This window comes from Denticeps clupeoides, chromosome 13, assembly GCF_900700375.1.
Source record: "Denticeps clupeoides chromosome 13, fDenClu1.1, whole genome shotgun sequence".
In the NCBI taxonomy this organism is placed as follows: domain Eukaryota; kingdom Metazoa; phylum Chordata; class Actinopteri; order Clupeiformes; family Denticipitidae; genus Denticeps; species Denticeps clupeoides.
Genome location: NC_041719.1, coordinates 4,045,187 through 4,069,841, shown reverse-complemented (window position 1 = coordinate 4,069,841; position 24,655 = coordinate 4,045,187). Strand labels below are relative to the sequence as shown.

General features: G+C 45.6%; 1 protein-coding gene across 1 annotated transcript; it reads left to right on the top strand.

The window, feature by feature from the left end:
- Positions 1 to 191: 191 nt before the first annotated feature.
- Positions 192 to 23,810, top strand: pafah1b1a (platelet-activating factor acetylhydrolase 1b, regulatory subunit 1a). The gene is made up of 11 exons (XM_029001309.1): positions 192 to 326; positions 5,642 to 5,880; positions 12,456 to 12,540; positions 14,997 to 15,071; positions 15,166 to 15,372; positions 17,599 to 17,767; positions 19,033 to 19,135; positions 19,251 to 19,479; positions 20,658 to 20,759; positions 21,174 to 21,330; positions 21,969 to 23,810. Exons 2-11 carry the CDS (start codon positions 5,849 to 5,851, stop codon positions 22,040 to 22,042), a joined length of 1,233 nt encoding a protein of 410 aa, XP_028857142.1. The 5' UTR covers positions 192 to 326; positions 5,642 to 5,848; the 3' UTR covers positions 22,043 to 23,810.
- Positions 23,811 to 24,655: the final 845 nt, after the last annotated feature.

Sequence of the window (24,655 nt, the reverse complement as noted above, 5' to 3'; positions counted from 1 at the left end):
TTAGAAAAAAAAAATCTAGTATATGTATATTTTTTTAATGGTTCTTTCTGTTCTGTCACCTCAGCCAACGTGTACGTTTCGATGAAGCAGTTATAGTTTGTACGTATTATTATTATTATTATTATTATTTTAACCGTACCGAGGGCGTGGGTCTCGCACGGCCGCTGGCGCGCATGCGCGGCTGCCGAAGGCGAATGCGGCGCAGAAAACAAGGAGCGCAGCTTGAGCCGGGAGGGAGGCGAGACGGTCCACCTCACCCCGGAGATCGCGACTTCCCCACCGAGCGGCCCGGACAGACCCGCCTGAACTCGGAGGAGACGCTTAGGGTAAGAGCTGCGGCGCCGGGGACGCGTTTTCACGGAGAAGAATGTGTTTTGTGTGTGTTTTTTTTTTTTTTTTTTTTTTTTGCGCGCCTCCTTCATCGGTGTCTCAAAATGGCGGAGCGGGCCGTTAGGGCAGGAGCAGCAGTTTGCCAGTTAGCCGGCAAACGAGCTCCGCGTTTGCGACCGTCGGTTGTGGTTCTCCGGTGGGTTGTCGCGTTACATTCTCGCCCGCCCGTCAGCTTGGCCCTTGTCCGTGTGGTAACGGCGAATTAGCCGCGAATCAACACGTTAACATCCCCCCACCACCACCACCACCCTTCCCCTCCCCAATGTCACCGGTGCGCCCAGCCGCCGGCGACTTTCTCGCGGCCGCCTGCTCGCCCCGCGACCGGATCGACGCGAGTCGGGTCTGCACGGTGTGCGTCGTGTTATCAGAAGGCTCGGCCACTTTGCGCGTTGGTTTTCGCGGGGACCGGCCGGTCACTCGGCCGCCCGGCCGAGTAACGCTAGCACATTCCGGTGCAACGTAGGTCACTTGTTTCAGTCGGCGTGGTGCCGCAGCCGGTGCGATTTTGTTTTCTGCCGTCTTTATACCATATTAACTTATTTTCGGTCAACTTTTAACGAGACATTGAATTTTGAATCTGTTTTGTTACGTAGTTAGCGCAACCGGCGCTGCGTTACCCGTGTTAGTGAACGGGCGGATGCTAACGTTAGCTAGCAGGCTATGCTAACGATAACATTGGCGCGGTTGTCACCTTTTAGGGGAGTTTGCTTCCGTACAGTCACTTGAAGTCGGGCATGTAACGTTTTTTCCCGCCTCTGACCGGACTTGTTAACTTTTAATAACTGGGCTGGTTTCGTTCGTGTGCGGAGCCGAATGAACGAGTGAAGGTCTTCGTTTTTATTCCCCCCAAAATATCCGCGGCGCAATAAATAGTCTTGTTTACGTTACGGCATTCGGGGTCATTCCTTCACACGACAGTGTGTCGTGTAATGGCTTCGTTCGTTAGTAGAGCGGGGCGTTTATCATACGTTTATAGCAGATTCGCCAAACGGGAAAGAGAGTCTTGCCCTTGGCGTCATTACTTAAATCCGTGCAGTTGGCTTGTGCACATTTACCATTTCAATCGACGTTTGCGAAATGTGTTACGAGGTGCCTTCTTAATTCGTTAATTTTGAGTGATTTCAATCCGTCTGGTGCAGAGTGTGCAATTTGCGGTGTTTTTATAGAAGGAAAGGAGCGGCCTGCCCCTGGGCAGAAGCTGAAGGGCGGCGAGCTGCTCGATCGCTCCCCAGCGACCGAGTCGCCGGTCGCTTGCTGTTGTGGTCCTAGTCGTGACACGTATCGGACATTTGAAACGCGGAGCGGGGCGTGCGCCTCTCCTGCCGCGCCGGGCGTCGGAGCGGCTTGCGTGGCCGTACGGAACGCCGTGGTCTCGGGTTGCCCCGGGTTGGCGTCTCTCTCTGTCCTCGGACCGCGTCTGGCGTCGCGCCGCTGCGCGGCAGCTGACGCAACCCGAGCGGCGCGTCGTCCGAACCGGGCCTGCACGGTTTATCGCCTGTTCATCAAATTAGCAACCAAGATATGTTATTCACTTACATAAAGCATGAATAATTGCAGTAGCCTCTGCTTTGTGCTGATATAGGTTGTTCAGTGTAGAATGAAACCTGTAATCAAACGAAGGATGACATGCAATTTGAACATGTAATGTGTTTATTTATCACAAAATGACTGTAATTGTGCAGTCCAAATATGAAGATAAGGTGGATGCTGCATGGTCCAGATTGGCGTGAATGTGTTCTATAAACCACGTGGAGAGTTACGACCTACCTCAGCTGGAGATAAGGGTTGTATGATATTGGGCCACTTTTATTCTCTGGTTTACTGATCGTGAGCCTGTGGATTGTCTACATTGATTCTGGTGAGATCAGGGACGCGTCTGTTCTAAAACTGAAACGTTCTGTTATGTACTTAAAAGCAGACACGGGTAATATTGAAGTTTAATTTATTTAAAACACCTCTGCTGAATGAATAATTTAAATATGCTTATTTGGGAACACAAAAATAAGACCTCCTATATCTGAATGAAATATTGTTTGTTAAATAGTTGAATGTGCTGACAACATAAAACAAAAAAATGGATGGAAATCAAATTTATCAACCCATGGAGGTTGGAAAAACACACTACAGGCTGATCGCCTGGACATGCCCCTGATGAGGTGGCGGATGGTCTCCTGAGGGATCTCCTCCCAGTCCTGGACTAAAGCATCCACCAACTCCTGGACAGTCTATGGTGCCGTTGGTGGATGGAGCGAGACATGATGTCCCAGATGTGCTTAGTTGGATTCAGGTCTGGGGTAAAGGCGAGCCAGTCCATAGCATTAATGCCTTCGGCATGAGGTCTTGCATTAGGAGGAACCCAGGGCTAACCACACCAGCATATGATCTCACAAGGCGTGAGGATCTCATCTTGGTACCTAATGGCAGACAGGCTACCTCTGGCGAGCACATGGAATGCCATCAAAGAAATGCCAGCCCACACCAACGGTCATGCTGGAGGAGGTTGCAGGTGGCATAATGTTCTCCACTGTTTCTCAAGACTGTAAAGTCTGTCACATGTGCTCAGTGTGAACCTGCTTTCATCTGTGAAGAGCACAGGGTGCCAGTGGCGAATTTGCCAGTCTTGTTGTTGGCAAATGCCAAACGTGCTGTGGGTTGTAGACTCCATTTCATCCTACCACTAGAGTGAAACCACTGCCAGCATTCAAAAGTGACCAAAACATCAGCCAGAAAGTATAGTAACTGAGAGGTGATCTGTAGCCACCACCTGCAGAACCACGCCTTTATTAGGGATGTCTTGCCTATTGCCCATAATTTCCACCTGTTGTCTATTCCATTTGCCAATTGGAGTTACATTTGTGTTCCTTTTTTTGTGTGTGTGTGTGTGTGTGTGTGTGTGTGTGTGTGTGTGTGTGTGTGTGCTTTTTAACCGTCAATATGGAAGATGCCGTTTCTTTTGCTGCCCGTCAGCGCACCCCCACTATGATGATTCAGCCTCATCCTGAAATTGTGGCGTCACCATCCGAGTAATGACTAGCACTAATAGCCTGGGTTTGTTCTGACTCTTATAAAGACCTTCACCACTGAGAGGCACTTGATCTTAAAAAGATTGAGTAATTGATCTCATCAGTTTTGTGTAAGGAAAGGAGGGAAAAAGTTTTGATTTCCTCCCTGTTAGAGCTGACAGTTCTAGCAGGTGGGAGAGTTCAGGGTCCCAGTTTGTGTGCCACGTGGCCGAACATGACGTCCTGTCGACTGTTACTGAAACGCCGCAGCCAGTGCTAATCCCCAGCAGGCAACTTTTCCAGAACTTTGCAGTGCGTCCGTTGCTAAGAAACCTCTCAGACACTTGGTTGAAACAGGTTTTCCATTTTACCAGAATGCTACTGGTGGAACTGAAACCAGGAATTTATTTCTGATAAGGCTGTGACGTACGCTGAGGACCTGGTCAGATGATTAACTTAATTGTTGCAGCCAATAGCGTTGAGCTGCCTCCAAGTAGGTCCAATCATAGCGGCCACGCAGAAGTCAAAATACATTTACATTTACAGCATTTATCAGACGCCCTTATCCAGAGCGACTTACAATCAGTAGTTACAGGGACAGTCCCCCCTGGAGCAATTTAGGGTTAAGTGTCTTGCTCAGGGACACAATGGTAGTTAGTGGGATTCGAACCCGGGTCTTCTGGATCATAGGCGAGTGTGTTACCCACTAGGCTACTACCACCCATACAAAATACATTTCTCCTTTAGTTGGTTCATTTGAAAGAAAGTTAATGGAAATCTTACACTAATGCTTCTGGACATTTTAGAATTACAGATCTGCAAATTTGAAGTTCAAGTTTGACATCACTGTAGTGGTCTAAAGGTCAAATATTGATTATTCTTTGTCTGACTTTTGGATGACTTGTAGAGAAGCTGATGCCAACCTGACTTCCTGGTGTTGGAGAGTCTCGGTGTACCGACATTTTCACAAACGGCAAAATGAATAGTTGGAATGAGTAAACTTAATTCGAAGATCTGCTGTATTTAATTCCAGTAGAATGTTCCTGGGTTCTGTACTAGAAGCAGATTTCCCCCCAAGAAAAGCAGGATTGGTTTTAAGGGGTCATGGGCTGATATAAGATCCATGGAAACAAAGGGCTGAAAGGATCGCTGCTGCATTCTCTGCTGTTCTTTGGTTACCATGAAAGGGAGATGGACCCATCCTGCTCTGGGCATCTCTCATTCTCATTCACATTCTTGGCGTGTTCCACTGCCGCCCTCAACGTTGAACAGCCTTGTAGAAAAAAAAAAAAAAAAATAAGCGAAATCTCACACAACTGAACACCTCACAGCATCCAGATCACGTTCTGCAGTTTCTGAAAAGCTGATGTTGCGCTACTGACTACTTTCTGCAGCCATCATGATCTTTTCAAGTTTGCCTTCCTGTCTGGAAGCTCGGACCTGGCATGTTCAGGCTGCCGTCCGAGAGTTGGTACGAACCCGACGGCTTGATTTCCAGCGGGCATGTGAGCGACCGTTACCGTGACGCTCGTGTCCATAGGTCAGGCGCTCAGAGCGGTTATCTGCTGCCGATAAGGAGTTCTTTTGCATCGCTGTGTCAGGACGAGGTCTGATAAGGCCGTCGCTCTCTGCGGTTATTTTTGGCATGTCTGTGCATCAGATTTTTTTATTTTTTTGTGTGCCCCCCATCACATCAGCGGTGAGTGTTTTTGTTGTCGAAGTAGCCTGCATCTCAGGCTATTTGCTGTCGCCCAGTCTGTGCTGGTTGGACGGTGTTGCCCGTGTTGATGGGGCTTTGCTCGCTTGGTTTGCTTTGCTGATCCTTTTTCCTCACAGGACTAAGAGGCTTACCGGCCCTCCTTCTTTCTTGGTGCATGCAGTTGGCTTATCAAAAAAATAAATAAATAAAATCATTGTGGTAATTTGCGTTATTCTAAAATATTCTAGAGCAGTTCCGTTACAAAATGCTATTTACAAAAAATGCCAGTTTTACAACCTCCGTTTCACCAATGTTCTGTTTGTTTATCGTGCTGCCGACGGTTCCGTAAGAGACTGTAGTGGAGGGTCTGTTGTGTCGCTGTGTGGTTCACTGCCTGCTGCTGGGCTGGTGAAGTAGCTCCACTCAGAAATCTGGGTCATCTGTCCCCTCCCATGTACCTGGAGAGGCGTGATTCACAAAGAAAGCCAACTGGCCGCTGGGGAATATTAAAAAAAAATATATATATAATATTGTTCACATCTCTCCGCAGATGCAGTGAAGCTGAGGCCAGTGAATGTTTTCAGGCTGTCCGAGAGTCGTGTTCCTGGAATCACACTTTCGAGGAGGAGGAGGAGGAGAAGAAGAGTCCAGGTTGAGCGGCAGACATCCCCGTGAGCCGGAGCCAGTGTCCGATCGGTGATCTCCTGCCAGGGAGACAGCAGCTGCTGCACGCCCTTGTCCTGCCCCTGCTGCCACCATGGTGCTGTCACAAAGGCAACGAGACGAGCTGTGAGTTCATCCTCCTCCACCACTGATTCATACTAGCAGCTAAATTATTATTATTTTTTTTATTTTTGCTATGTGGGCACTGGATGGAGTGCTTCTTCAGATTTTGTTTTGAGGCAAACCTTTGTCCAGAAATGCAAGTTCTCCTGGTCCCTGTTTGCTGCTGCGGGTGTGAAGATGGTGGGGTCTGGGTAGGTTTATGCATTTGGCCCAGATCCTTCTTCAGAGGCTTTTCACTGAACAGTTATGTAAGGTACTATTAGAAATTTGCACGCAACGTCCCTCCTTGGGGTCATTTGTGTGTGGGTGAACTTGGAGAGACCCCCCTTATTTTATTATTTAATATCTATCTACCTGTTTTTCGTGTTCTTTGATTGGATGAGAAGTGATGTGGTCATTACAATCACATGGGTGGCTTGGTGACTCCTACATGCCTCATTAAACCAGGTAGTTGCTCAGCAGCCGTTTGTTAGGACTTCAGTGCTTTCAATAAGAACATTAGTGTGTCTGCACAAATTGCCCCGGTTGGTTGGTGAATTATGTTAAATTAAGAATTCCTGTCCCAGGTGAATCGATGAAGGAGCCAGTATCAGAGCTTCTCTGAGGTCACCTTGACCTGCTGAAGGTCAGTCCTTCAAAATGGCAGATTTTGACCTCTAGCACCGAAGGACTGGTTTGACACGAGCAGTGAGAGCTCAGGCATGAGTCTTTTGTTGTGGGCAAATGTAGCCCGCAGTGCCGTTCCTGGTGTAATTAACCCTCGCCGTGAGTTTAATTAGACCGATAAGAGGGTTTCATCAGTCCTCCATCCAGAAAAGGACATAATGGTGGAATGGAGCATCACCGGTTAAGCCAGACCTGTAGGTGAAAAATGACTGACATGAGTTTAATTAACATGGCCTTGGTCCAGGCATATTAAACGTTAATATGCAAAAAGAAGAGCAGAGACTCGCAGACATGGCGGAGCTTTATTTGTCTTGAAGACATATTTTCCCAAATGAAGGGTGTTTTGAATGCTGGCCCTGTTCATAACAGCCGAATGCCGGGCAGCTGATCTGCCGCTAATGGCTGTGGGGTCTTTGGTGGGCGCCAAAACCAAACCAGCATCTGGAGGGAATTGCTAACGGTGACCATCTGACTGATGGCCGGTTCAATAGTCCATTCTGTGTTTCCCGCGCCCGCCTGTACAGCCGTGAATAAACGGAGAGTCGCGTCCTCGTTTGGTCTGGTGTTGAAATGGGCTTCTGCCGGGGATGCAAACAAAAGGTTCATTTTTACTTATTTTTGTGCCCCTGGCTGTCCCTGTGCTCTTGTACTTTAAGTAACGTAGATTTTTAATGTTTGTGTTTTTGTGGTAGGTCACAGTTTAACTTGGCATGACTATAATTAGCTCAAGTCATAATCTGGCTTCATGCGAGTCAAGAACACTGCGTTCGCGTCACAGGTCCGAGGACGCCTGCCCTGAGCCCCTGTCAGGAATAAACATGAACTCACTGGTCCGGGTTGATGCCACGAAATGGTGGTTTGTCTTCCTGAGCCTCCGGTGTTTTGCCAGGCCGTTTCCAAGAGGCTATAGGCTGTAAGGAATGTTGTTATTCTGTAGAAACTCTCCAGAGATTACACCCCCCCCCCCCCTCTGGAATGTACTGTAACTCTATATTGTGTGTTGAGACGCTCGTTCGGAAAGTGGCGAGCAGTGGTTTGTGCCCGGAGAGAGCCATTTTACATCTGTCATATGAGTTTTCATATTAAAATGGGAAGTGTCTATGGACAACAGGAAGTGTGTTGTTTTTCTTTTTATGTTATGAATAGTGAGGAAAGCGTGACCTTTCGCTTTTCGGTTATAATGAATGGGACATGTAGTGCACTCCATTTTTTAATTGTCGTTCATCTTGCGATTTTACTTACAATATTTAGTATCTGATGTATAGCGATATATGTATAGCTGTATGAATCTCACCGAAACTAGATGCTGTGCACACAAAGATTATGTTCTTGAGATTAGAGCACCAATTTTCTCCTACGTGCCGTGGCTGAGGGCACGAAGAGACAACCTTTTTAATGACAACCTTTTTTCCAATATACATTTGACCCCATGCCAGCGTGCATGGGCTGGACTCCTTTTTGCATGTGGTATCAGCTTTAGATATCCAGGAAACACAAGTAACAGCACGTGAGTCCAAGCATGATGCTGGTATTTATGCATTCATAGAATGAATTTAATTCTGCCATTCTGTAACTAATTTCCATGAAACATTCCAGTGTCGTAACTGGACACTGTTGGCATGTTGCTTTTGTAAATATTATTACTGCATGCGGTCACACTCGAGTCACTCATGGATTGTCATAACCTAGTTGTAAATAGTGGGTAATGAAGCAGACTCGTAAGTGGAAGTTCAAATCCTGAACCGCCAAGGTCCCCTCGAGCAATGTCCCCCACCCACTGCTCCTTTCATGACCGCTCACAAAATGGTGAGCTGGTTCAGCATGGCATCACAGAGATCTTCGTAACTCGACATCTGTGGTACAGCAGAACCTGTGAACTTTTTATTTATTTATACATAAATAAATCTTGATTCTTGCGATTATGGCTTAATCATATACATTTTTGGCCATATCGCCCAGCACCAGTTGTAAATGTAATGATTTTTAGGTCAGCCCAGGCCAGTGTGAATGATCCTGTGCCCTGTGGGGGTGGTAGCTGGCAGGATGATATGGGGACTGGGCACCCTCAGGCCTTTTCCTGGACTCTGGTGACTGAGTGGCGGGGATTCATCAGTGCTATGGATTTAATCTGCTGTTTGTCTTACCGCAGGGTCTTGGGCTTGTCACTGCAACAAAATGGGAGATTTCGGCAGCTGCCATGGAGATTTTGAAGACGGCTAGTCAGTCAGCTTTTAGATAATAAAAATATTATTTATGCAAATTTCAAAACCGGACCAAAGAATAAACATTAACCAAGGTTACAATGTGAGTGTCACCTGCCCCAGTTTCATCCTCAAACACGATGTCAAAAGAGGGACACGTCAATACAAACAAATACACTAAATTGACAAAAGGAGGGGGGGGGCACGATGTGTGCTGCTGCAGTGGGGACAGTGAAATGTGCTGAGCTGACACGGGGCATAGGTTGCTCAACCGCTGGGGACATCTAGCTGGAGAGATTCAACATGCTCTAGAAGAGTCTTCCAAATTCTGGAGGACAATGTGACACTCACGAACAGTGTTTAAAATAAACAGCAGTTGGGGGGGGTGCAGCGTAATAAGATGAAATGTCTAGCCAATAAGTGGCCACCATATCAGTGATTTGAGATGGTAGATGTAGTTATTCCCAATGGGTAACTAAGGGTGAAGTAATACCAGTGTCAAACACACCCCTCCAAAACAACGAAAGGGCGTGACTGGACCAGAACATGTGACCTAGACTGGCGGGGCTGAAGTGACCCCTAATGCAGCTTGGGTCTGTATCAGGAACGATAAGGACATTTAGGTTTAATGTGACCGACATTGCAGTACAGAGACTTTTATTAACCTTGTGAATAGTGTGTAAATAGATTCAGAGGGGCACCCTAAAAAAATTATATTAGTGTTATTTCCTTCGGTGAATCAATACTAATAGTCCAGTATAGTGTCCAGTATGACCCCCCCCCCCCTGCACATGAACCTACTTAAGGTCACCGGTCTTCACTCCTCATGGTTACGAGCAGGTTGGAATGAGTTTGCATGATTTTGCCGAGTGCTGGCACGAACTGTGTGCAGTATTATTGATTTTCTGACTTCCCTTTCCCTTCCTCCTTCGGGACGTGTGCGTTTGTGTAGCCGTTCTTAGTCCTGTTACTGTAAATAAAGCTCCAGCATGTCTGTAAGTCTCTGCTCATCTGGGTGTGGCCGGCAGTCTGCAGCTCAAAGCTCATTAAGGCTGCTGTCCACGGCCTTCTGCTTTTCTCGACTGGTCCAACCATCACATGACACACTCGCTCTCGATGTTCTGTCTGTGCAGCTGCCCAAATGCGGCCATTACATTTCATGCTGTGGATTACACTTTTTATTTGTCTTTTTGTTCCTTTGCTGAAATGACTTAATTGTCTCTTGGACTGGGCAATATATGAATTGTGATAGAATGGGTGAATGTAGCTCTGACATGAATTTATGCTGAAATGGGACTGTGTGTGTGTGTGAGAGAGAGAGATTCCTGTGGGTCTTTATTAGAGTTGTGAGTCGAGGTTGATAACCGTTCCTGCTCACCGAGCAGCACTGCTATTAAAGTGCTGGTTTAACGTCAGCATGTCGTCTTGGCATGTTGGTCCGGAAGTGTTGCCTGTGGTGAGGATGGTTGGCGGTTCGTGTCTGATCAGCTTTTCAGCAAAGGTTATCCATCTATCCACCTTGACCGAAATGCTTCTAATGGTCGACAGCTGTCGTCTTTACATACCAAATGTAATAAGTGGTGCCTGGGGGGTGTGTGTGTGTGTGTGTGTGAAGATGGAGGACTGTGCTGATGTGGAGGCGGATGTGCGCTGCAGCACAGGAAGTGATGCACGAGCGAGACGGGCTCTTCAGGGAGGGATGAGGTAATGCTGCGTGCTGCAGCTCCTGATTCTGTTCACACACCACACTGCCACCGCTCTGTCTGGAATTTATCTTTTTCGCTAGGAGCAGCACACTGTGTAGTGCTTTCTGCGGAATTTCAATACCGTTTTAATATGAATAAGCGATGTTTAAATTAAGGACATTTTGGTTCCAGGCTTCTCAACCTGTGAATCACATTGTATTCATTATTTTGAATAATGAATACATACGTTGTGTGCATGCAGTTGATGCCTCAAGGTGGGGCAATGAATGTAGTCAATATGCTGGTACAAGATATTGATTTGTGTTCAGGTTGTTCTAAATTTTGTGTGTTGTAGCAGCAGAACAAAGGCATGTAATGAATTGTCTTACATTGGTAACACACATTATGAATTAACATAGTCCATTATTTCTAGTATAGTTTTTTTGGTCAGTCCCTGACCATTTTCCTTATGTTCTGGAATGGAAGGAATTTGTCTGTTGGATACGTGAAGGTAGCAACTGAAGAGCTCTTTTGTTCCCCTCGTGCCCATCTACCCACTTGTAAACTTCTCTGCTCTGCCACTCGTCAGACTGCATTCTGGTCTCCATAGAGACCAGAGCGACGCTGCAAACCATGAATTATTTTATTATTTTTTTTGTTTCCCTCCACGCACTTAATTATTCTAATTAGGTCACTAAGGGGCAGAGTGGAGTGTTTTATGTATATTTTTATATACATTTTTTTTTTTTTTTTTTTTTTTTTTGCATGTTTGTTGTTGGATGGTGTCTTCCCTCCTTGTCTTCTAATTCCTTGTTTAGTCTCGGATTACGTGAGATCCCCTCACCCTCCACCCCGGCACCTGCTTTACTGTACTAATCCCAGTCGGGCTCTTGTGTGGCTGTGGTGCCGTTGGACTGAAGATGTGAGCAGATGGCAGTCAGTCTAAAGGCCCGTGTGTGTTTGCCGCTTTCACCCATCCAAGATTCCTGCTCGATGTCCAGAGAGTTTGTCTTTTTCACCATGGAACACACAGCAGAAGGGCAGCTGTTGACTGGGTCTTTTTTGCAGTTCCCTCCCGGCATGCCATGTGTCCTGTCCCTCGTGGTGCCACTTTTATAAATGGTCTGTTTTATTTTGGATTTTGACACCCTGAGTCATTTCATTATCTCTAATTCTGCCTGATGAGACGAAGAGGCTTTGTTGCCGCTGCCTTGCCGAGGCGGCACACAAAGGCGCTTTGTAGCCTGTCTGTGTGTGGATAAGAATCTGTTGGGCTCTCCTGACTCCTGACCGAACATCCCTCTCACCTACCCTGCAGCACTCAGCCATGAGCAGCGCAGACATGCAGCCTGTCACATGAGCGATAACCTCCTGCTGACCTTGACCCCCGGCAGTCCTGGGCCCATTGTTGCGCCGCTGCAGGGTCTTTAGCCCACCTGGCAGCTGTCAAGCATCTGTGCCCTCGGTGTGAAGCAATGAAGACTCCTCGACATTTGACTTCACAATCGATGTATTAGCTTGTGTGTGTGTGTGTATGAATGAATATTTTGCCGATGCTGCAGGTTTGTTTGACTCCAGTCTCATGTTCCCTCTGTTATGTCCACCTTCCCGCTCCTACGACAGATCCATTGTCTGTGCTATCACTCTGATCACAACCAGTCATCTGCTGTCTGCCTTGCTTATTTTGTGTATAAGATAAGGATATTGGGCGGAGGCGACTACGCCACGGAGGTCTGTGTTCGGCTCCTGGTCTTATCTTTTTTTTTTTTTTTTTTGTCCCTCCCCCTGTCTGTAAGCAGGTGTTTCTCCATCTCCTAATGAGATCCTTCTGCCTTCATTACACCATCATGACAGATGTGTGTGTGTGTTCTTTTAATCAGACTGATTTATCTACCTGTATGGCTGAATTTGCCTTGTAAAACGGTTTTGGTTTTTGAACTGTTGTGCTATCCGGTGCTAGACGGCACTGAATGCAGTCTGTATGCCTATCAATTGAACTAATTAGCTTCGCCTTTGTCTCATTCAGAAATCGAGCGATTGCTGATTACCTTCGTTCCAACGGATATGAAGAGGCCTATTCAGTCTTCAAGAAGGAGGCAGAATTGGACATGGTGAGTGTGGAAACCCCCCTCTCGACAATATGCTGTAAAATTTAGGGGGATTTAAAAAAAAAAAAAAAAAAAAAACATTCCCCCTCCTCCTCCTGTTGACACCTGCTGTAAAAGCGAGTTTTGCCGTAAGTGAGACAAGGCTGGGATAATTGCTGAGCAAGGCACACAAAGGAACTTGCACTCCTAAAGGAGGGTGGAGCAAGTGTGGAAGATACCTTTCCAGTAAAAGAATCCCCTCTTCTCTCCCCAGAACTGGTTGGAATGGGGAAAGTCAAGCTTTTTTTTTTTTTTTTTTTTTTCACCCACCCTGTCCCTTCCTAGCAGAGTGTGGTTTCAAACATGGTCACCCACTGTAGAAGCACGTCCGTGAATAGTTGATCAGGCTTGTTGACATTGAGATGCACTGTGAGGTAGTGCTAGGTGATTTAAAATTAAAAAAAAAAATGCTAGTGCCCAATAAATTTCCATATAAACCTCAGTATTTTATGCCGTCGCTTGTTTGAGTGGTTACCAGGTGACCAGCATCACATCCTGCTGTGTGGTCCAGATGGATGGAGCCCCATCCTGATTGACTCTGTTAGGCTGTGGCAGTGGTGAAGGCCTGGCAGTGCCACTCGGCCGTGTATTTAGCCGTTGGCTCGGACGGGTGATGGCAGAGGGTCTGGGCAGATGGTGGATCAGCCGCCGGTGGAATGATGTCCTCAAGACACCCCTCAATATTTCCCCCTCTTATCCCACCCCCATCATTCCCTGTTGCTTGTAACCACGGCAACTGTTGTCCTTCAAATATGTTCTCTTTAAAGGCCCCCTGACATTAAAATGTCACTTTGTGTGCTTATTTAATATTAATACGAGTTCCCCTATCCTGTATATGGTCTGTCAGTGTCTAGAAATGGCGATGGGTGTAAAGAGTGCTTTGGCCATTCTGCATCGCAGTTTAGAAGAGCATCAGATCAGATGGACAGATCTGGAATTTGTCCTCTTATGTTCAGTCCCTGACAATCACTTCACTCACGCAAGTCTTATCGCTTGTGTACAAATTGACCTCAAGTGCCACATATATTTCTAATCAAGATTTTATTCCCAACAGCTTTTGTAATAATGTTTCAGTGCAAAACGGAACTGTAAAAAGTATTCTAATACTCAACGCTTGGTAAAGCCAATTGAGTCCAATTTTGTCACCTTGTCATATGAGCTTCACCTGTGACTAATAATGGATGAATTAGGTCTCAGGTGTGTATAAAAAGAAGCCCAGTACACTAGACCTTCACATCAACTGCAACCAGATCTCTGCAAACATGCCTGAGATTCACCCTGAGACTAAAGTGTCAAGAGGCTGAAGACCAGATCCACTGCTGATGTGGCAGACACCTTCAGTGTGTCTCAGCGTCAAGTACAGTGGATTTAAAAAAAATAAATAAATAGATTTGAAGAGACTGGATACGTTTTTGACTATTTCTGTATAGTCGACAACTTTTGTCCTGCCAAAATTTGACCTTTCTGTCTTGATTAAATGATGTATTTTTTTTTCAGTGAAACAAATTCATTTCAATGCCTTTAACATTATTTGGTAGGGTTTTAGCTTTTCATATGAGCTATTTCTAACACCAATTGATTAATTGTCAGGTTAATAGCAGTCATAACATTGTGTTTGGGTGGAATGGTGTCATTTTCGCGAATACCCGCGCACTTCTATAGGCCTCTCTCCTCCTAGTCCCGCCTCTCACATTCTTGTTAGTATTTAAAGCTCATTGTGGGTCTGGATAAAATGGGCTATAATTCTGCACCAAGGCTGATTTTTGGAAAGAGATTTCAGATACAGTATTAGGGGACACCTAGACCAATATAAAAGAAATAAAAAATGTTCATGTCGGGGGACCTTTTAATGTATCTGAATTTTGGTCATGTTCCCAAGTGCATATATATGTTAGCAAGCTTAGACCATGGGCCACATGCATATGAACACTGGTCCAAACATCTTTACTTGGGGGAAAAAAAAAAAAGACTTTTGATCAATTCATTGGTTGTCACCAATATGTTGTGCATCTGTATACATTTGTACGAATAATTTTTATTCCACCCACCTACTGTTGATTTGTCGCCATGGTGACTATTGGCTCTTAGCCGTTAATATTCTTGGTATCTTGCGGTGAAATCCATTCTGAGGTTAGTGCCAGGCTCCCCAGAGTTGATTTTTCAGTCCACTGTTTCTATAATTGTAATCTTGCTAAGCCCACTGTCTGCTGAAGATTAACCCATGTGAAGGGATTAAAGGGGCAATTTACAGTCGCCTCCTGGGGGCTCGGTGTGAGGTGCTTGTTTTACTCTATGCGGCTGTTGTCTTGGGCCAAAATCCAACCAATTTTGCTTGCGTTTGGGTGTTTTTTTTTTTTTTTTTTTTTTTTTTTTTTTTCCCTCCCCACATTCAGTGCGTTTTTCTTTGTTTTTGCTTCTAGAATGAGGAGTTGGATAAGAAGTATGCTGGCCTTTTGGAGAAGAAGTGGACCTCTGTCATTAGATTACAGAAGAAGGTTAGTTTTTTTTCTTCCCCTCTCTCTCCTGATGCACTCTGTCATCTGTAGTCATTAACCCTTGATGGCAATGATCTGTCATACTGCCTCGCAGGTAATGGAGTTAGAATCGAAACTGAATGAGGCTAAAGAGGAGATCACTTTAGGAGGGCCTGTTGGACAGAAGCGAGACCCCAAAGAATGGATCCCTCGTCCGCCAGAAAGATACGCCCTGAGTGGTCACAGGAGCCCAGTCACCCGGGTCATTTTCCACCCGGTGTTCAGCGTCATGGTTTCGGCCTCCGAGGATGCAACAATAAAGGTGCGTGCAGCTTCCATCCTGATGAATGAATGAACAGGCTCTCAATGCATCATGCATAAAGATAATGCATGATTCTTTGATCATTTCCATAGCATGTTCTATTGTACTTAGTGCACAGTTTTTTTTTTTTTGTTGTTGTTTTTTTTTTTTCTCCCAAAAATGGTTGACTGCGAATGTCTCTTATTATAAGTGATTGAAAGTATCAAGTAGTGATATTTGTCTCCTTAAGATGGGCAGAGTTTTTGTTTTGTGTTCAGTGTAGGGTTTGAGTTCGTCTCGATTTCCTGCTGTGTCATGCAGTGTGCCCTGAGACGGGCAGCGTTGGCATGGCAGCGTTCCCCGGGCAACGAGCTGCGTCCTTGGATATGTGTCTGCCGCTTCCGCTCGCCTGGCACTTTTCTCTGCAGGACACTGTGGAACCATCTTTCATTCCAAAACATGAAGTTCTATTTTGTCTTCTCTGTGCCCATGACCCATTTCGCCATAATATTAAAGATGGTTTATTCATGAATTATAGAAAGTAATTGATTTTCTCCTGGTTTGCTCTATCCTCCTCCCTGGGCAATGGCCATGAAGCCAATTCATCTTCTACTCTAGCGCCAGCAGCTGCTATCACCCACCACGAAGCCCCCCGCTTCCCCCGAGCCGTACTTTCCCATCGAGTGTCATTAACGCTTCCCCTGCCAAGTTCCACCTTCCTCACCATCTTCAGCCCACTGAACCCATCCTCATATTCAGAATTAATTGTCACAGGAGCCCTGAAGCCCCCTTTTTTCCCTTTTCTTTCTCTCTGAACCACAGTTCTTTGTTCTGCTTATGGGAACCAGTCAGAACTTGAGCAATGCCACACCTTGTTCTGAGAGGCGACGTACCACATGGCGGATAATGCAACATGTTTTATAGTGTAATCATCTTTCATTGCGTGGTTGTGAGGATAAGATAGCAATGCAGAATGGTGAACTTGGCATCCGCGTGATATCCGTAGCTAAAGAGCGGCTATCGTCGGGGGGGGGGGGGGGGGCGGAGCGCTGAAGCTTTCTGTTAAGACCAGCAATAAAATAATGCCGCTTTTTGCTAGCTTGGCTTTCCGGCTGTGCTGGCACATGAGCGGATTAGCCCGTTTCCCCCAGACGCTGCTGTAACACTGGGGAAGGGGAGTTTGGAGTGCCGTGGAAGACCCCCAGCACCCCCCACCCCATTTCTTCTCTCACTATGTTTTTCCCAAATCCGGAGCTTATCAGTCCGCGTCTGGCAACCCAGATGCTGCTCTACAAGGCTGTCTGGTCAATTTCAGAATGGTGGGGTTGGTGTGCGTGTGTGTGTGTGAGAAATTCTGGAGACAGTGGATGGTATTAGGGGGTGTTTATCTGTAAAGTAAATCACGCTGCTTATTAATCGATTGCGGTCTGTTAATCAGGCTAATTGATATGATCTCATTGATTTAGGGCTTTACAGCTTAGGAGAGCTGTTCTGTTGATTTTGTGCTGGCGTGTTTCAAGGCGTGTTCTCTGCCTTTGTCTGCACTGATATGGTTCTGCTGAATGTTCTCCCTTTCATCATAACTGTCTGCCAACCTGTCTGGAATTCAACAACATTTATTTCTTATATAACCCAAAATCACATACAGTATGTCTCAATGTGCTTCCCATATCGAAACTTGAGTTCAGTTGCGCTAGTTTTGCACATGAATCACCTTTTAGGTGGGTATCACTTATTATTTTTATTAAATACTTACTTAAGTAATAAACCGTATATACGTGACACTGGACTACAATTTGGACTTCTCCACCTCTACAACTGTAGGACTTTTTCTCTTATTGGGCAAATAATCACAAACCCTGCACTGACACCAGCTGCAGGCTCACTCTACCCTGGAAGGGGGGTCCCTCTCTGGATCACTCCTTCCCAACGTTTCTTCTTTTTTTTTTTCTTTCTTTTTTTTTTTTTTTGTGTGCAGGGGTCAAGTGGGGGGTGGGGGTCAACTGTAGGGCCTGTCAAAGCACTTTGAGATGTACTGTGTGTGATTTTGGGCTATATAAGAAATAAATGTTTCATATTGGCAGTAAAATGACATGTTTGTCATGAGTATAATCTGATATTTCATGTGACATGCCTGAGGCAGAAGTGTTTTTGACCCCAATCTTGCTAATAAAGTGTGGCTTGTTGTAATTTGTGGTGTAGCAGCGGTTTAGTACCACAGCCTGAAGCTGTTCTGTCCGCATCTAGGTGTGGGATTACGAGACGGGGGACTTTGAGCGCACCCTGAAGGGCCACACAGACTCTGTGCAGGACATCTCTTTTGACCAGACCGGCAAGCTGCTGGCCTCCTGTTCTGCTGACATGACCATCAAGCTGTGGGACTTCCAGGGCTTTGAGTGCATCAGGACCATGCATGGTGAGTGGCAATCTGTAGTTTTTCCAAGAGAAATCACTTCTCAAGACAATCTGCTACGATCATCTTTCACCGCCTGGGATTGATTCTCCCAAGAATAGAATTTTTTGCACATAATTTTTCAGTGCGGTTTAACTAAACCGTTCCTGAGGCGATGCCGCCTTTAAATCCTAATTGCTTGGAAAATTGTGGGGACGTATCAGGTAATGTGAACCTGGAGGATTTTCTGATTTGAGCCGCCCGGGCACTTAATTACATGAGTATTTCCCTGTCCCGGCATTGTCTGACACTGAGAGAGAGAGAGAGAGAGAGAGAGAGAGAGAGAGAGTACAGCTCAGAAAGAGGCTTGTGCGGGTAGAAGCGGTCACACTTTTTTTTTTTTTTTTTTTTTTTTTTTTTTTCTGTCAGAAATTAGTGAAGCCTCAGCAGTATGAGTGCAGCACCGCAGCCTTTTAACGCATTCGCCTCTGCCGGCAGTGTAATTTACGCCCTGTCAGTTGGAGCTCTGCGGCTGCGATGCCACAGGGCAGGAGGGGAGCGCCGGGACCCGCCTCCTTCCTGCTGGACCACGGCCTCCTCCTCATTCATTAAATTTTTTTTAGTTTTATTTTTTTCCATGTCAATATTCTCTAAATTATTTTGGCTTTTATTGTGCTTTTTTGGGCCATTTCCCCCCCTTCATTTGTTATCCTTTGCCCGCTTCTCTTCCTTTTCCATCTTTTTATTTCTGTATAGTCCTTCCCCTCCCTCCCCGTTTTTCTTGCTGGGCTGGATGCTTTGGCAGGGATTTAGCAGATTTATACAGGAGTTTAATTATCCTCACCACGAGGAGATAACATTCTGCGGGGCTCCCCCCCCATATTTAAGACTCCCCGCTTTTATTCCCCGCCTTCTTAGTTTCAGCTGTTTAGCAGCTTTTAAACGCTGCACCATGTAATTAGCTCCTCTTCTTCCTTCTCCCTTTTCTGTCTTTCAGAACAAAGAAACCCGTGGCAAATTGGTTGTCTGTCTGGTTATTTAATTGCCTAATTTATTAAAGGCTCGTTTGTCATGGTCTGTCTTTTTCTAATTATCAGGTTTTACTTATGGATGACAATCTAATTTGGGTTTTAGAGATGGTGGTTAAGGCTGGGAAGGATAATGTGTTTGAACGGCTTATTCTGTGCATTTTACTGTAACTGAAATCCCTCCCCTCCCCCATACGTACCAGTTGGAACAGTGCTGCTCCATTCACACTACGCTCTCTCTCCCCCCGTTCTCCCGTCCAGGACACGACCATAACGTCTCATCTGTAGCTATAATGCCCAATGGAGATCATATAGTATCAGCCTCGAGGGACAAAACCATTAAAATGTGGGAGGTGGCCACTGGGTGAGTAGCTCTGAAGAGTCTTAACCACAACCTGTACATTTTATTGAGGAATTTTGAATTTCTGTGTTCAATTGTCCTTCAAGAAAACCCTTTCTTGACCCGACCCGTCTTGCAGGTACTGTGTGAAGACGTTCACCGGCCACAGAGAGTGGGTGCGCATGGTACGGCCCAACCAGGATGGCACCCTCATTGCCAGCTCCTCCAACGACCAGACGGTGCGCGTGTGGGTGGTGGCCACGAAAGAGTGCAAGGCGGAGCTGCGGGAGCACGAACACGTGGTGGAGTGCATCTCCTGGGCCCCGGAGAGCGCGCATCCGACAATCCTGGAGGCCACCGGCTCCGAGGTGACCGCCCAGGTTTAGATGGCTCCATAAATCACGCTAAAAGCACTTGTGGCTGTATAATAACGACGTTGTTAGGAGATTTTCTCTCAGCGGCATAAAAAAAAAAAAAAATCTATTTAAAAACGTAGTGTCGGTAGTGACTGTGCTCCAGGTTGGAGTTTGGCCCCGTCCACACGGGCGTTCGAAACGTACGGCCACCATATGTGTTTTTGCTGCACTTGATTGGCGATTCGCTGCCGCTCGCTTGATGCTGTTTTAATGCTCGTTAGGATTTCGAGATAGACGCTGTATGCCATGTTATTCGACTCCGCCCGAAGGCGCAGCCAACCGAACGCCGAATGCCCATCTGGGCTATTTGATTGGCTCCAATGAGCAGAAAAACGGTCCGTGTTCAGTCCGCGATCACCTGACCCCACGAACACCAGAAAAAAACGTCTGGTTCAGACGTTCGTATGAAATGAGACCTTAACTCTCATCTCACTGATATGTCTGTAATCATAATGGGAAATAATTGATGATGAGGCGAATGTCCCTCAAGTGGAGAAGAGAGTGGGGGGGGGGAAGCCCCGTTTTAACCAGCCCTGGTTGAACAATGACAGAACCATCTGACATTAATTATAGTCGCTCTGCCGACGCACCGAGGTGTGACATTTAAGTCGCCGCTGTCCCCCCCACGTCCCATTCTTCACTCGTGTCTCTCCAGCTCTGATCGTCTGTTTACTCTACCGCTCTGCTCCATGATCACAGCCTGGGGGGGCGTGTTATTTGTAGGAAATGAGCGCTCTGCAGGCGGTCCTCGAATTGGTTAAAGAGACATACAAGATTAAACCCAGATTTAGTGCTTTTGGCGTTTAATTTGTGCAGCGCACGCCCGCTTGTGTTATGATAGTCTTTTTTTTTTTTTTTTTTTATTCCCCCCCCCCCTAACGTGCCGTGTACATCAGTTCATCCGGCATCAGGGCAAATGGAATCTATGAAATGCATTGGATCACTTTGCCTGCTACTTCTGTACCTCGTTTCTGATGGTTTAATGCAGCTCATCTGTCAGAGAACGGCAAGGTCTCTGCAGCGTGTTAAACCCTCCTCCGGCTCTCTGGGGCGCTGCTGCCGTTAATGTGTGCTGAGGTAGCGGCTAGTGGCCTTAATAACGCAGCCCCTGGCTTCTTTTGCCTTTCTAGACAAAGAAGAGCGGCAAACCTGGACCCTTCCTGCTGTCTGGCTCCAGAGATAAGACCATCAAAATGTGGGACGTGAGCACGGGCATGTGCCTGATGACATTGGTGAGTTCTGGACCATTTCAGTCGGTGACCGTGTTGAAGATCATGTAAGGGTGGTAGTAGTCTAGTGGGTAACACACTCGCCCATGAAGCAGAAGTCCCAGGTTCAAATCCCGCTTACTCCCATTGTGTCCCTGAGCAAGACACTTAACCCTAAGTTGCTCCAGGGGGACTGTCCCCTGTAAATACTGGTTATAAGGTGCTCTGGATAATGCTGTAAAATGCAAATGATACTGTGGGTGATGTTCTCAAAAGATTGTAACTTTGAAATATTTTTATTATATTTCCTTTACTACGATGTACCAGTACTAAATTATTTGTTTGCCGATTACATATTTTGTATATGACTCACTGGCTACAATTGATGTACAAACATGACACAATTCCGATAAAAGTGCAAGTTATCATCTTTTGCAGGTCGGCCATGACAACTGGGTGCGCGGCATGCTCTTCCACCCAGGCGGCAAGTTCATAGTGAGCTGCGCTGATGACAAGACTTTGCGGATTTGGGATTACAAAAACAAGCGTTGCACGAAGACCTTGAGTGCCCATGAACATTTTGTTACCTCTCTGGGTAAGCAGCCTGAATTGAAAGAAAATGTTTTCGTCTCTCATTCTCTAATCCCCACAGTGGGAAGCTGACTGGCTCTAGGGACCATACCTGTCTCTTCCGTATGGGGCTATTTCTAGCCTAGTGCGTCCCTCCACCTCAAAGGAGGCATCCTTTGGGCTGGTAGCAGCTGGTTCAGGGCCGACTGATCACTCCGGGCCTTTTAGTCTGTCTGGGTTCAGGGCTTTTGAGGGGATCAAGGTCCAGGAAGTCTCCAGAGAAGCTTGAACAGCTCTTCAGGGCAGCAGCCCAGCGGGCTGTTTTGAAGCCGCAGTTTTAAATGCCGCAGTTCTTTTTTTTTTTTTTTTTTTCTTCTCCCCTCTCCCTCTTTCTCTAAATCTTTGTTAAAATGCACATCTTTTATTTTTGACTTGTCCTGCGCTTTTGTCTTTTGCAAGTGTTTTTTTTTTTTTTTGTTAAACTGCATAAAACTGTGTAAAACTGCGATGTTGTGTTCAGGTTCATATAAATGCTAATCAGAATTAAAGCATTCTCTCAAATTGCAAATAGCATTCAAATTGTGCACAGTCCCTCATCAGAGTTTCTCATTTAAATACTACCCTGTTTTATTTGAGTGTCCTTTTTTTGTTTTTTCTTCCCAGATTTCCACAAGACTGCTCCATATGTTGTCACCGGAAGTGTAGATCAAACAGTAAAAGTCTGGGAGTGTCGCTGATGATTGCCAGCAGGACCAGCCTGTCCCCGCCCCTCCACACCCCACCTGTCCCATTCCACGCCCCACCTTGCTCCGCCTCTTCTGGATGCACTCAAAACTACCATGGTTATAACCCATCAAGCTCTGGTTAAATAACTATTGTCCTTTTTATGTAAATTATTCTGGATGTAGAATGAGCTATTAAATGTTACACACGAGAAAGTGTTCTTGCATGGTGAATCCAAAATTGTATACTGTAAATTTACATAACGTTGTCTAGAAGTACCATAGGTTTAACTCAGGCTGACCTTTCACTCAGCCTGACCTACCGAAGGCAGACGTTGACTGGGTTAATGTAGGGCACTAAACCGATAATTTAATGACAGTGTCATTATTATGTCAGATTATTTTTGCCTGTCTCCTTTTTTTATTTAGATTTTTTTTTTTTTTTCTTCCCTTTCCTTCCACTGTTGTAGTCTGGTGCCTAGCTTGGTGACCTTTTTTTGAGGGGTAAAAGCTATGAGGGGGGGGGGGCGGAAGATTTGCTTGTCCGTGGGGCTTGTTTTTCCGGAGGTCTTTAGCTTTGTAACACCACTTCTGAAGTGTGCTTACCGTTCTCTTACTGTGGAACTAGAACTTCTATTAATGGCTGCGTCTGCGAATGTTTCAAACTGTTGTCTTGAAACCTTTGGGGAATAAAGCTTTGTCCTCTTGTCATGATGTATTCAGCTGAACCAGTGAACGAATCTCAATTAGCTTTTGCCGAACTGACCGAAATTCTTAACTGCCATTGTAGCAGAGCATCTAGATGGTGGACTGGGCAGCATTTCACTCACGTTTGACCTCATACCCCCCACCCCCCAAGTTGAAAGGTGACCATAACTTTTTTAACATTTTTTTTTTTTTTTTTTTTCCCCTCCCCCCACCCCTCCTGCCCATCATACACTCTCAGTAATGTGGAGTTTATATTACCAAGGCAGGTTGAAGCACTTCAGCAGGCCATTGTAGGTCTGCTGCATAGCCAGGCCGTCACCCGTCTTAATTGCCTTCATTATGCCCCCCTCCCCCCTTTTAATGTTAAAGTTTGTTAAGTGATGCAGAGATCATGATTGTTTGTATGCTGCTTCAGTGGCCGAGGCATTAAGAAATTAGTTTATGAGGAAAAATGAGAAATTGTACAGCACAGCATGACAAGAATTCAAAGTTTCCCGATTTGTAGGGGATGTGCAAAGAAAAGTAATCAAATAAAGAAGAATATCACTCAAATTCAGTAGAAAGTGAAAAAGAAAAGCTTTTTACTGAAGGAAGTTCTGTTCTGTGACAGGTGTGTGGGTATATTAATAAAATTTTAAATTGGGAGGGGCACGAAAAAAAAACCGCAATCTTCTGTTTGGCAAATCTGCTGCTAACAAAGGCTTTTCCAGAGAAGCCCCGTCAGGTTGCTGTTGTGACGGTTGAACATGTTCCTATTCTGTTTGTCACGCGAAATGCTTAATGTACAATTAGAAATAATATGAGCAATGTTTCCTTAAAGGTCACCTGCTGTTCCATATCTTTAAAAAAAAAAAAAAAAAAAGTTTAAATTGTACGATCCCTATCAGCAGGCAGTCAAAGTGAGAAAAATAATCATAATAATTAACTTGCACATCCCTGCTCTGTTTAGACCTCTGGTCTCTTTGGACTGGGCGTCTAAGAAATGTAAGACTTTATTAATAAATGCATACACTTGATATCATTTTAATTAGCCTTTTCATTACAATGCAATTATATAATAAAGAATTCCACTGCTTTACCAGTCTCTTTATCTAGCCATTTCCTGTTGTGTGTTCTGGGTGTATCTGCTGAACACCGGAGTGTGTGCGCCGTAGTCTGAGATCCGAGTAGCACTGCTGCATGTAACAGTCCTGATTGAGCTGTCTGCTGGGGCGTCTGTGGTCTGCCAGCGCGTATGCTAGTTTATGACCTTTGACCTTAGGACTAACTTCCGACTCTCTGGCTCTAGCAGAGCAGCTTAATTGACACATCTTTCCGTAATAAATGATGCTTCCTGATTAACAGAGGGGTGGTTATGTGTATATAAACTATATATACATATTAATATATTGCTATTAATGAGTGACTTCAAACACAGGCCCCCTATCAGACTGGTCAGCTGGCATGATAACTGTGGACGGCTCGATTATGTGGTTGTAGACCGATTGGTCTGTGTGTGCTGTTGTGGAGGAGGGTGTCTCCTCTCCTTTTCATTTGTGATGGGATTGCGGCAGACTAGAGACCCCAAGGGAGCTGTGCCTACCCCTTCTTGAGCGAACACCGCCAACGTCCCCTGTAGAACCATATTGCATTTGTACAGGGTTACTTTGGACCGTGATGGCCAGGATGGGCCCGTTTGGCTTTCGTCTGTCTTGCTCCAGTTCGGAGGCCGGGGAATGTCTTGACTGTCTGACGAGGGAGAAGGTTCAACTCCACTCGGGGTGTATATTACTTCTTACACTGAGGACTTGATGCTACAGAAACTGATTTAACACAAACCAAAAAGAAAAAAAGAAAGTGGGTAACATAGTACAATGCTGTTAGTTCTATTTACCCAGATCTTAAAAAAATAAATAAATAAAAAATATTTCGTTATTGGTG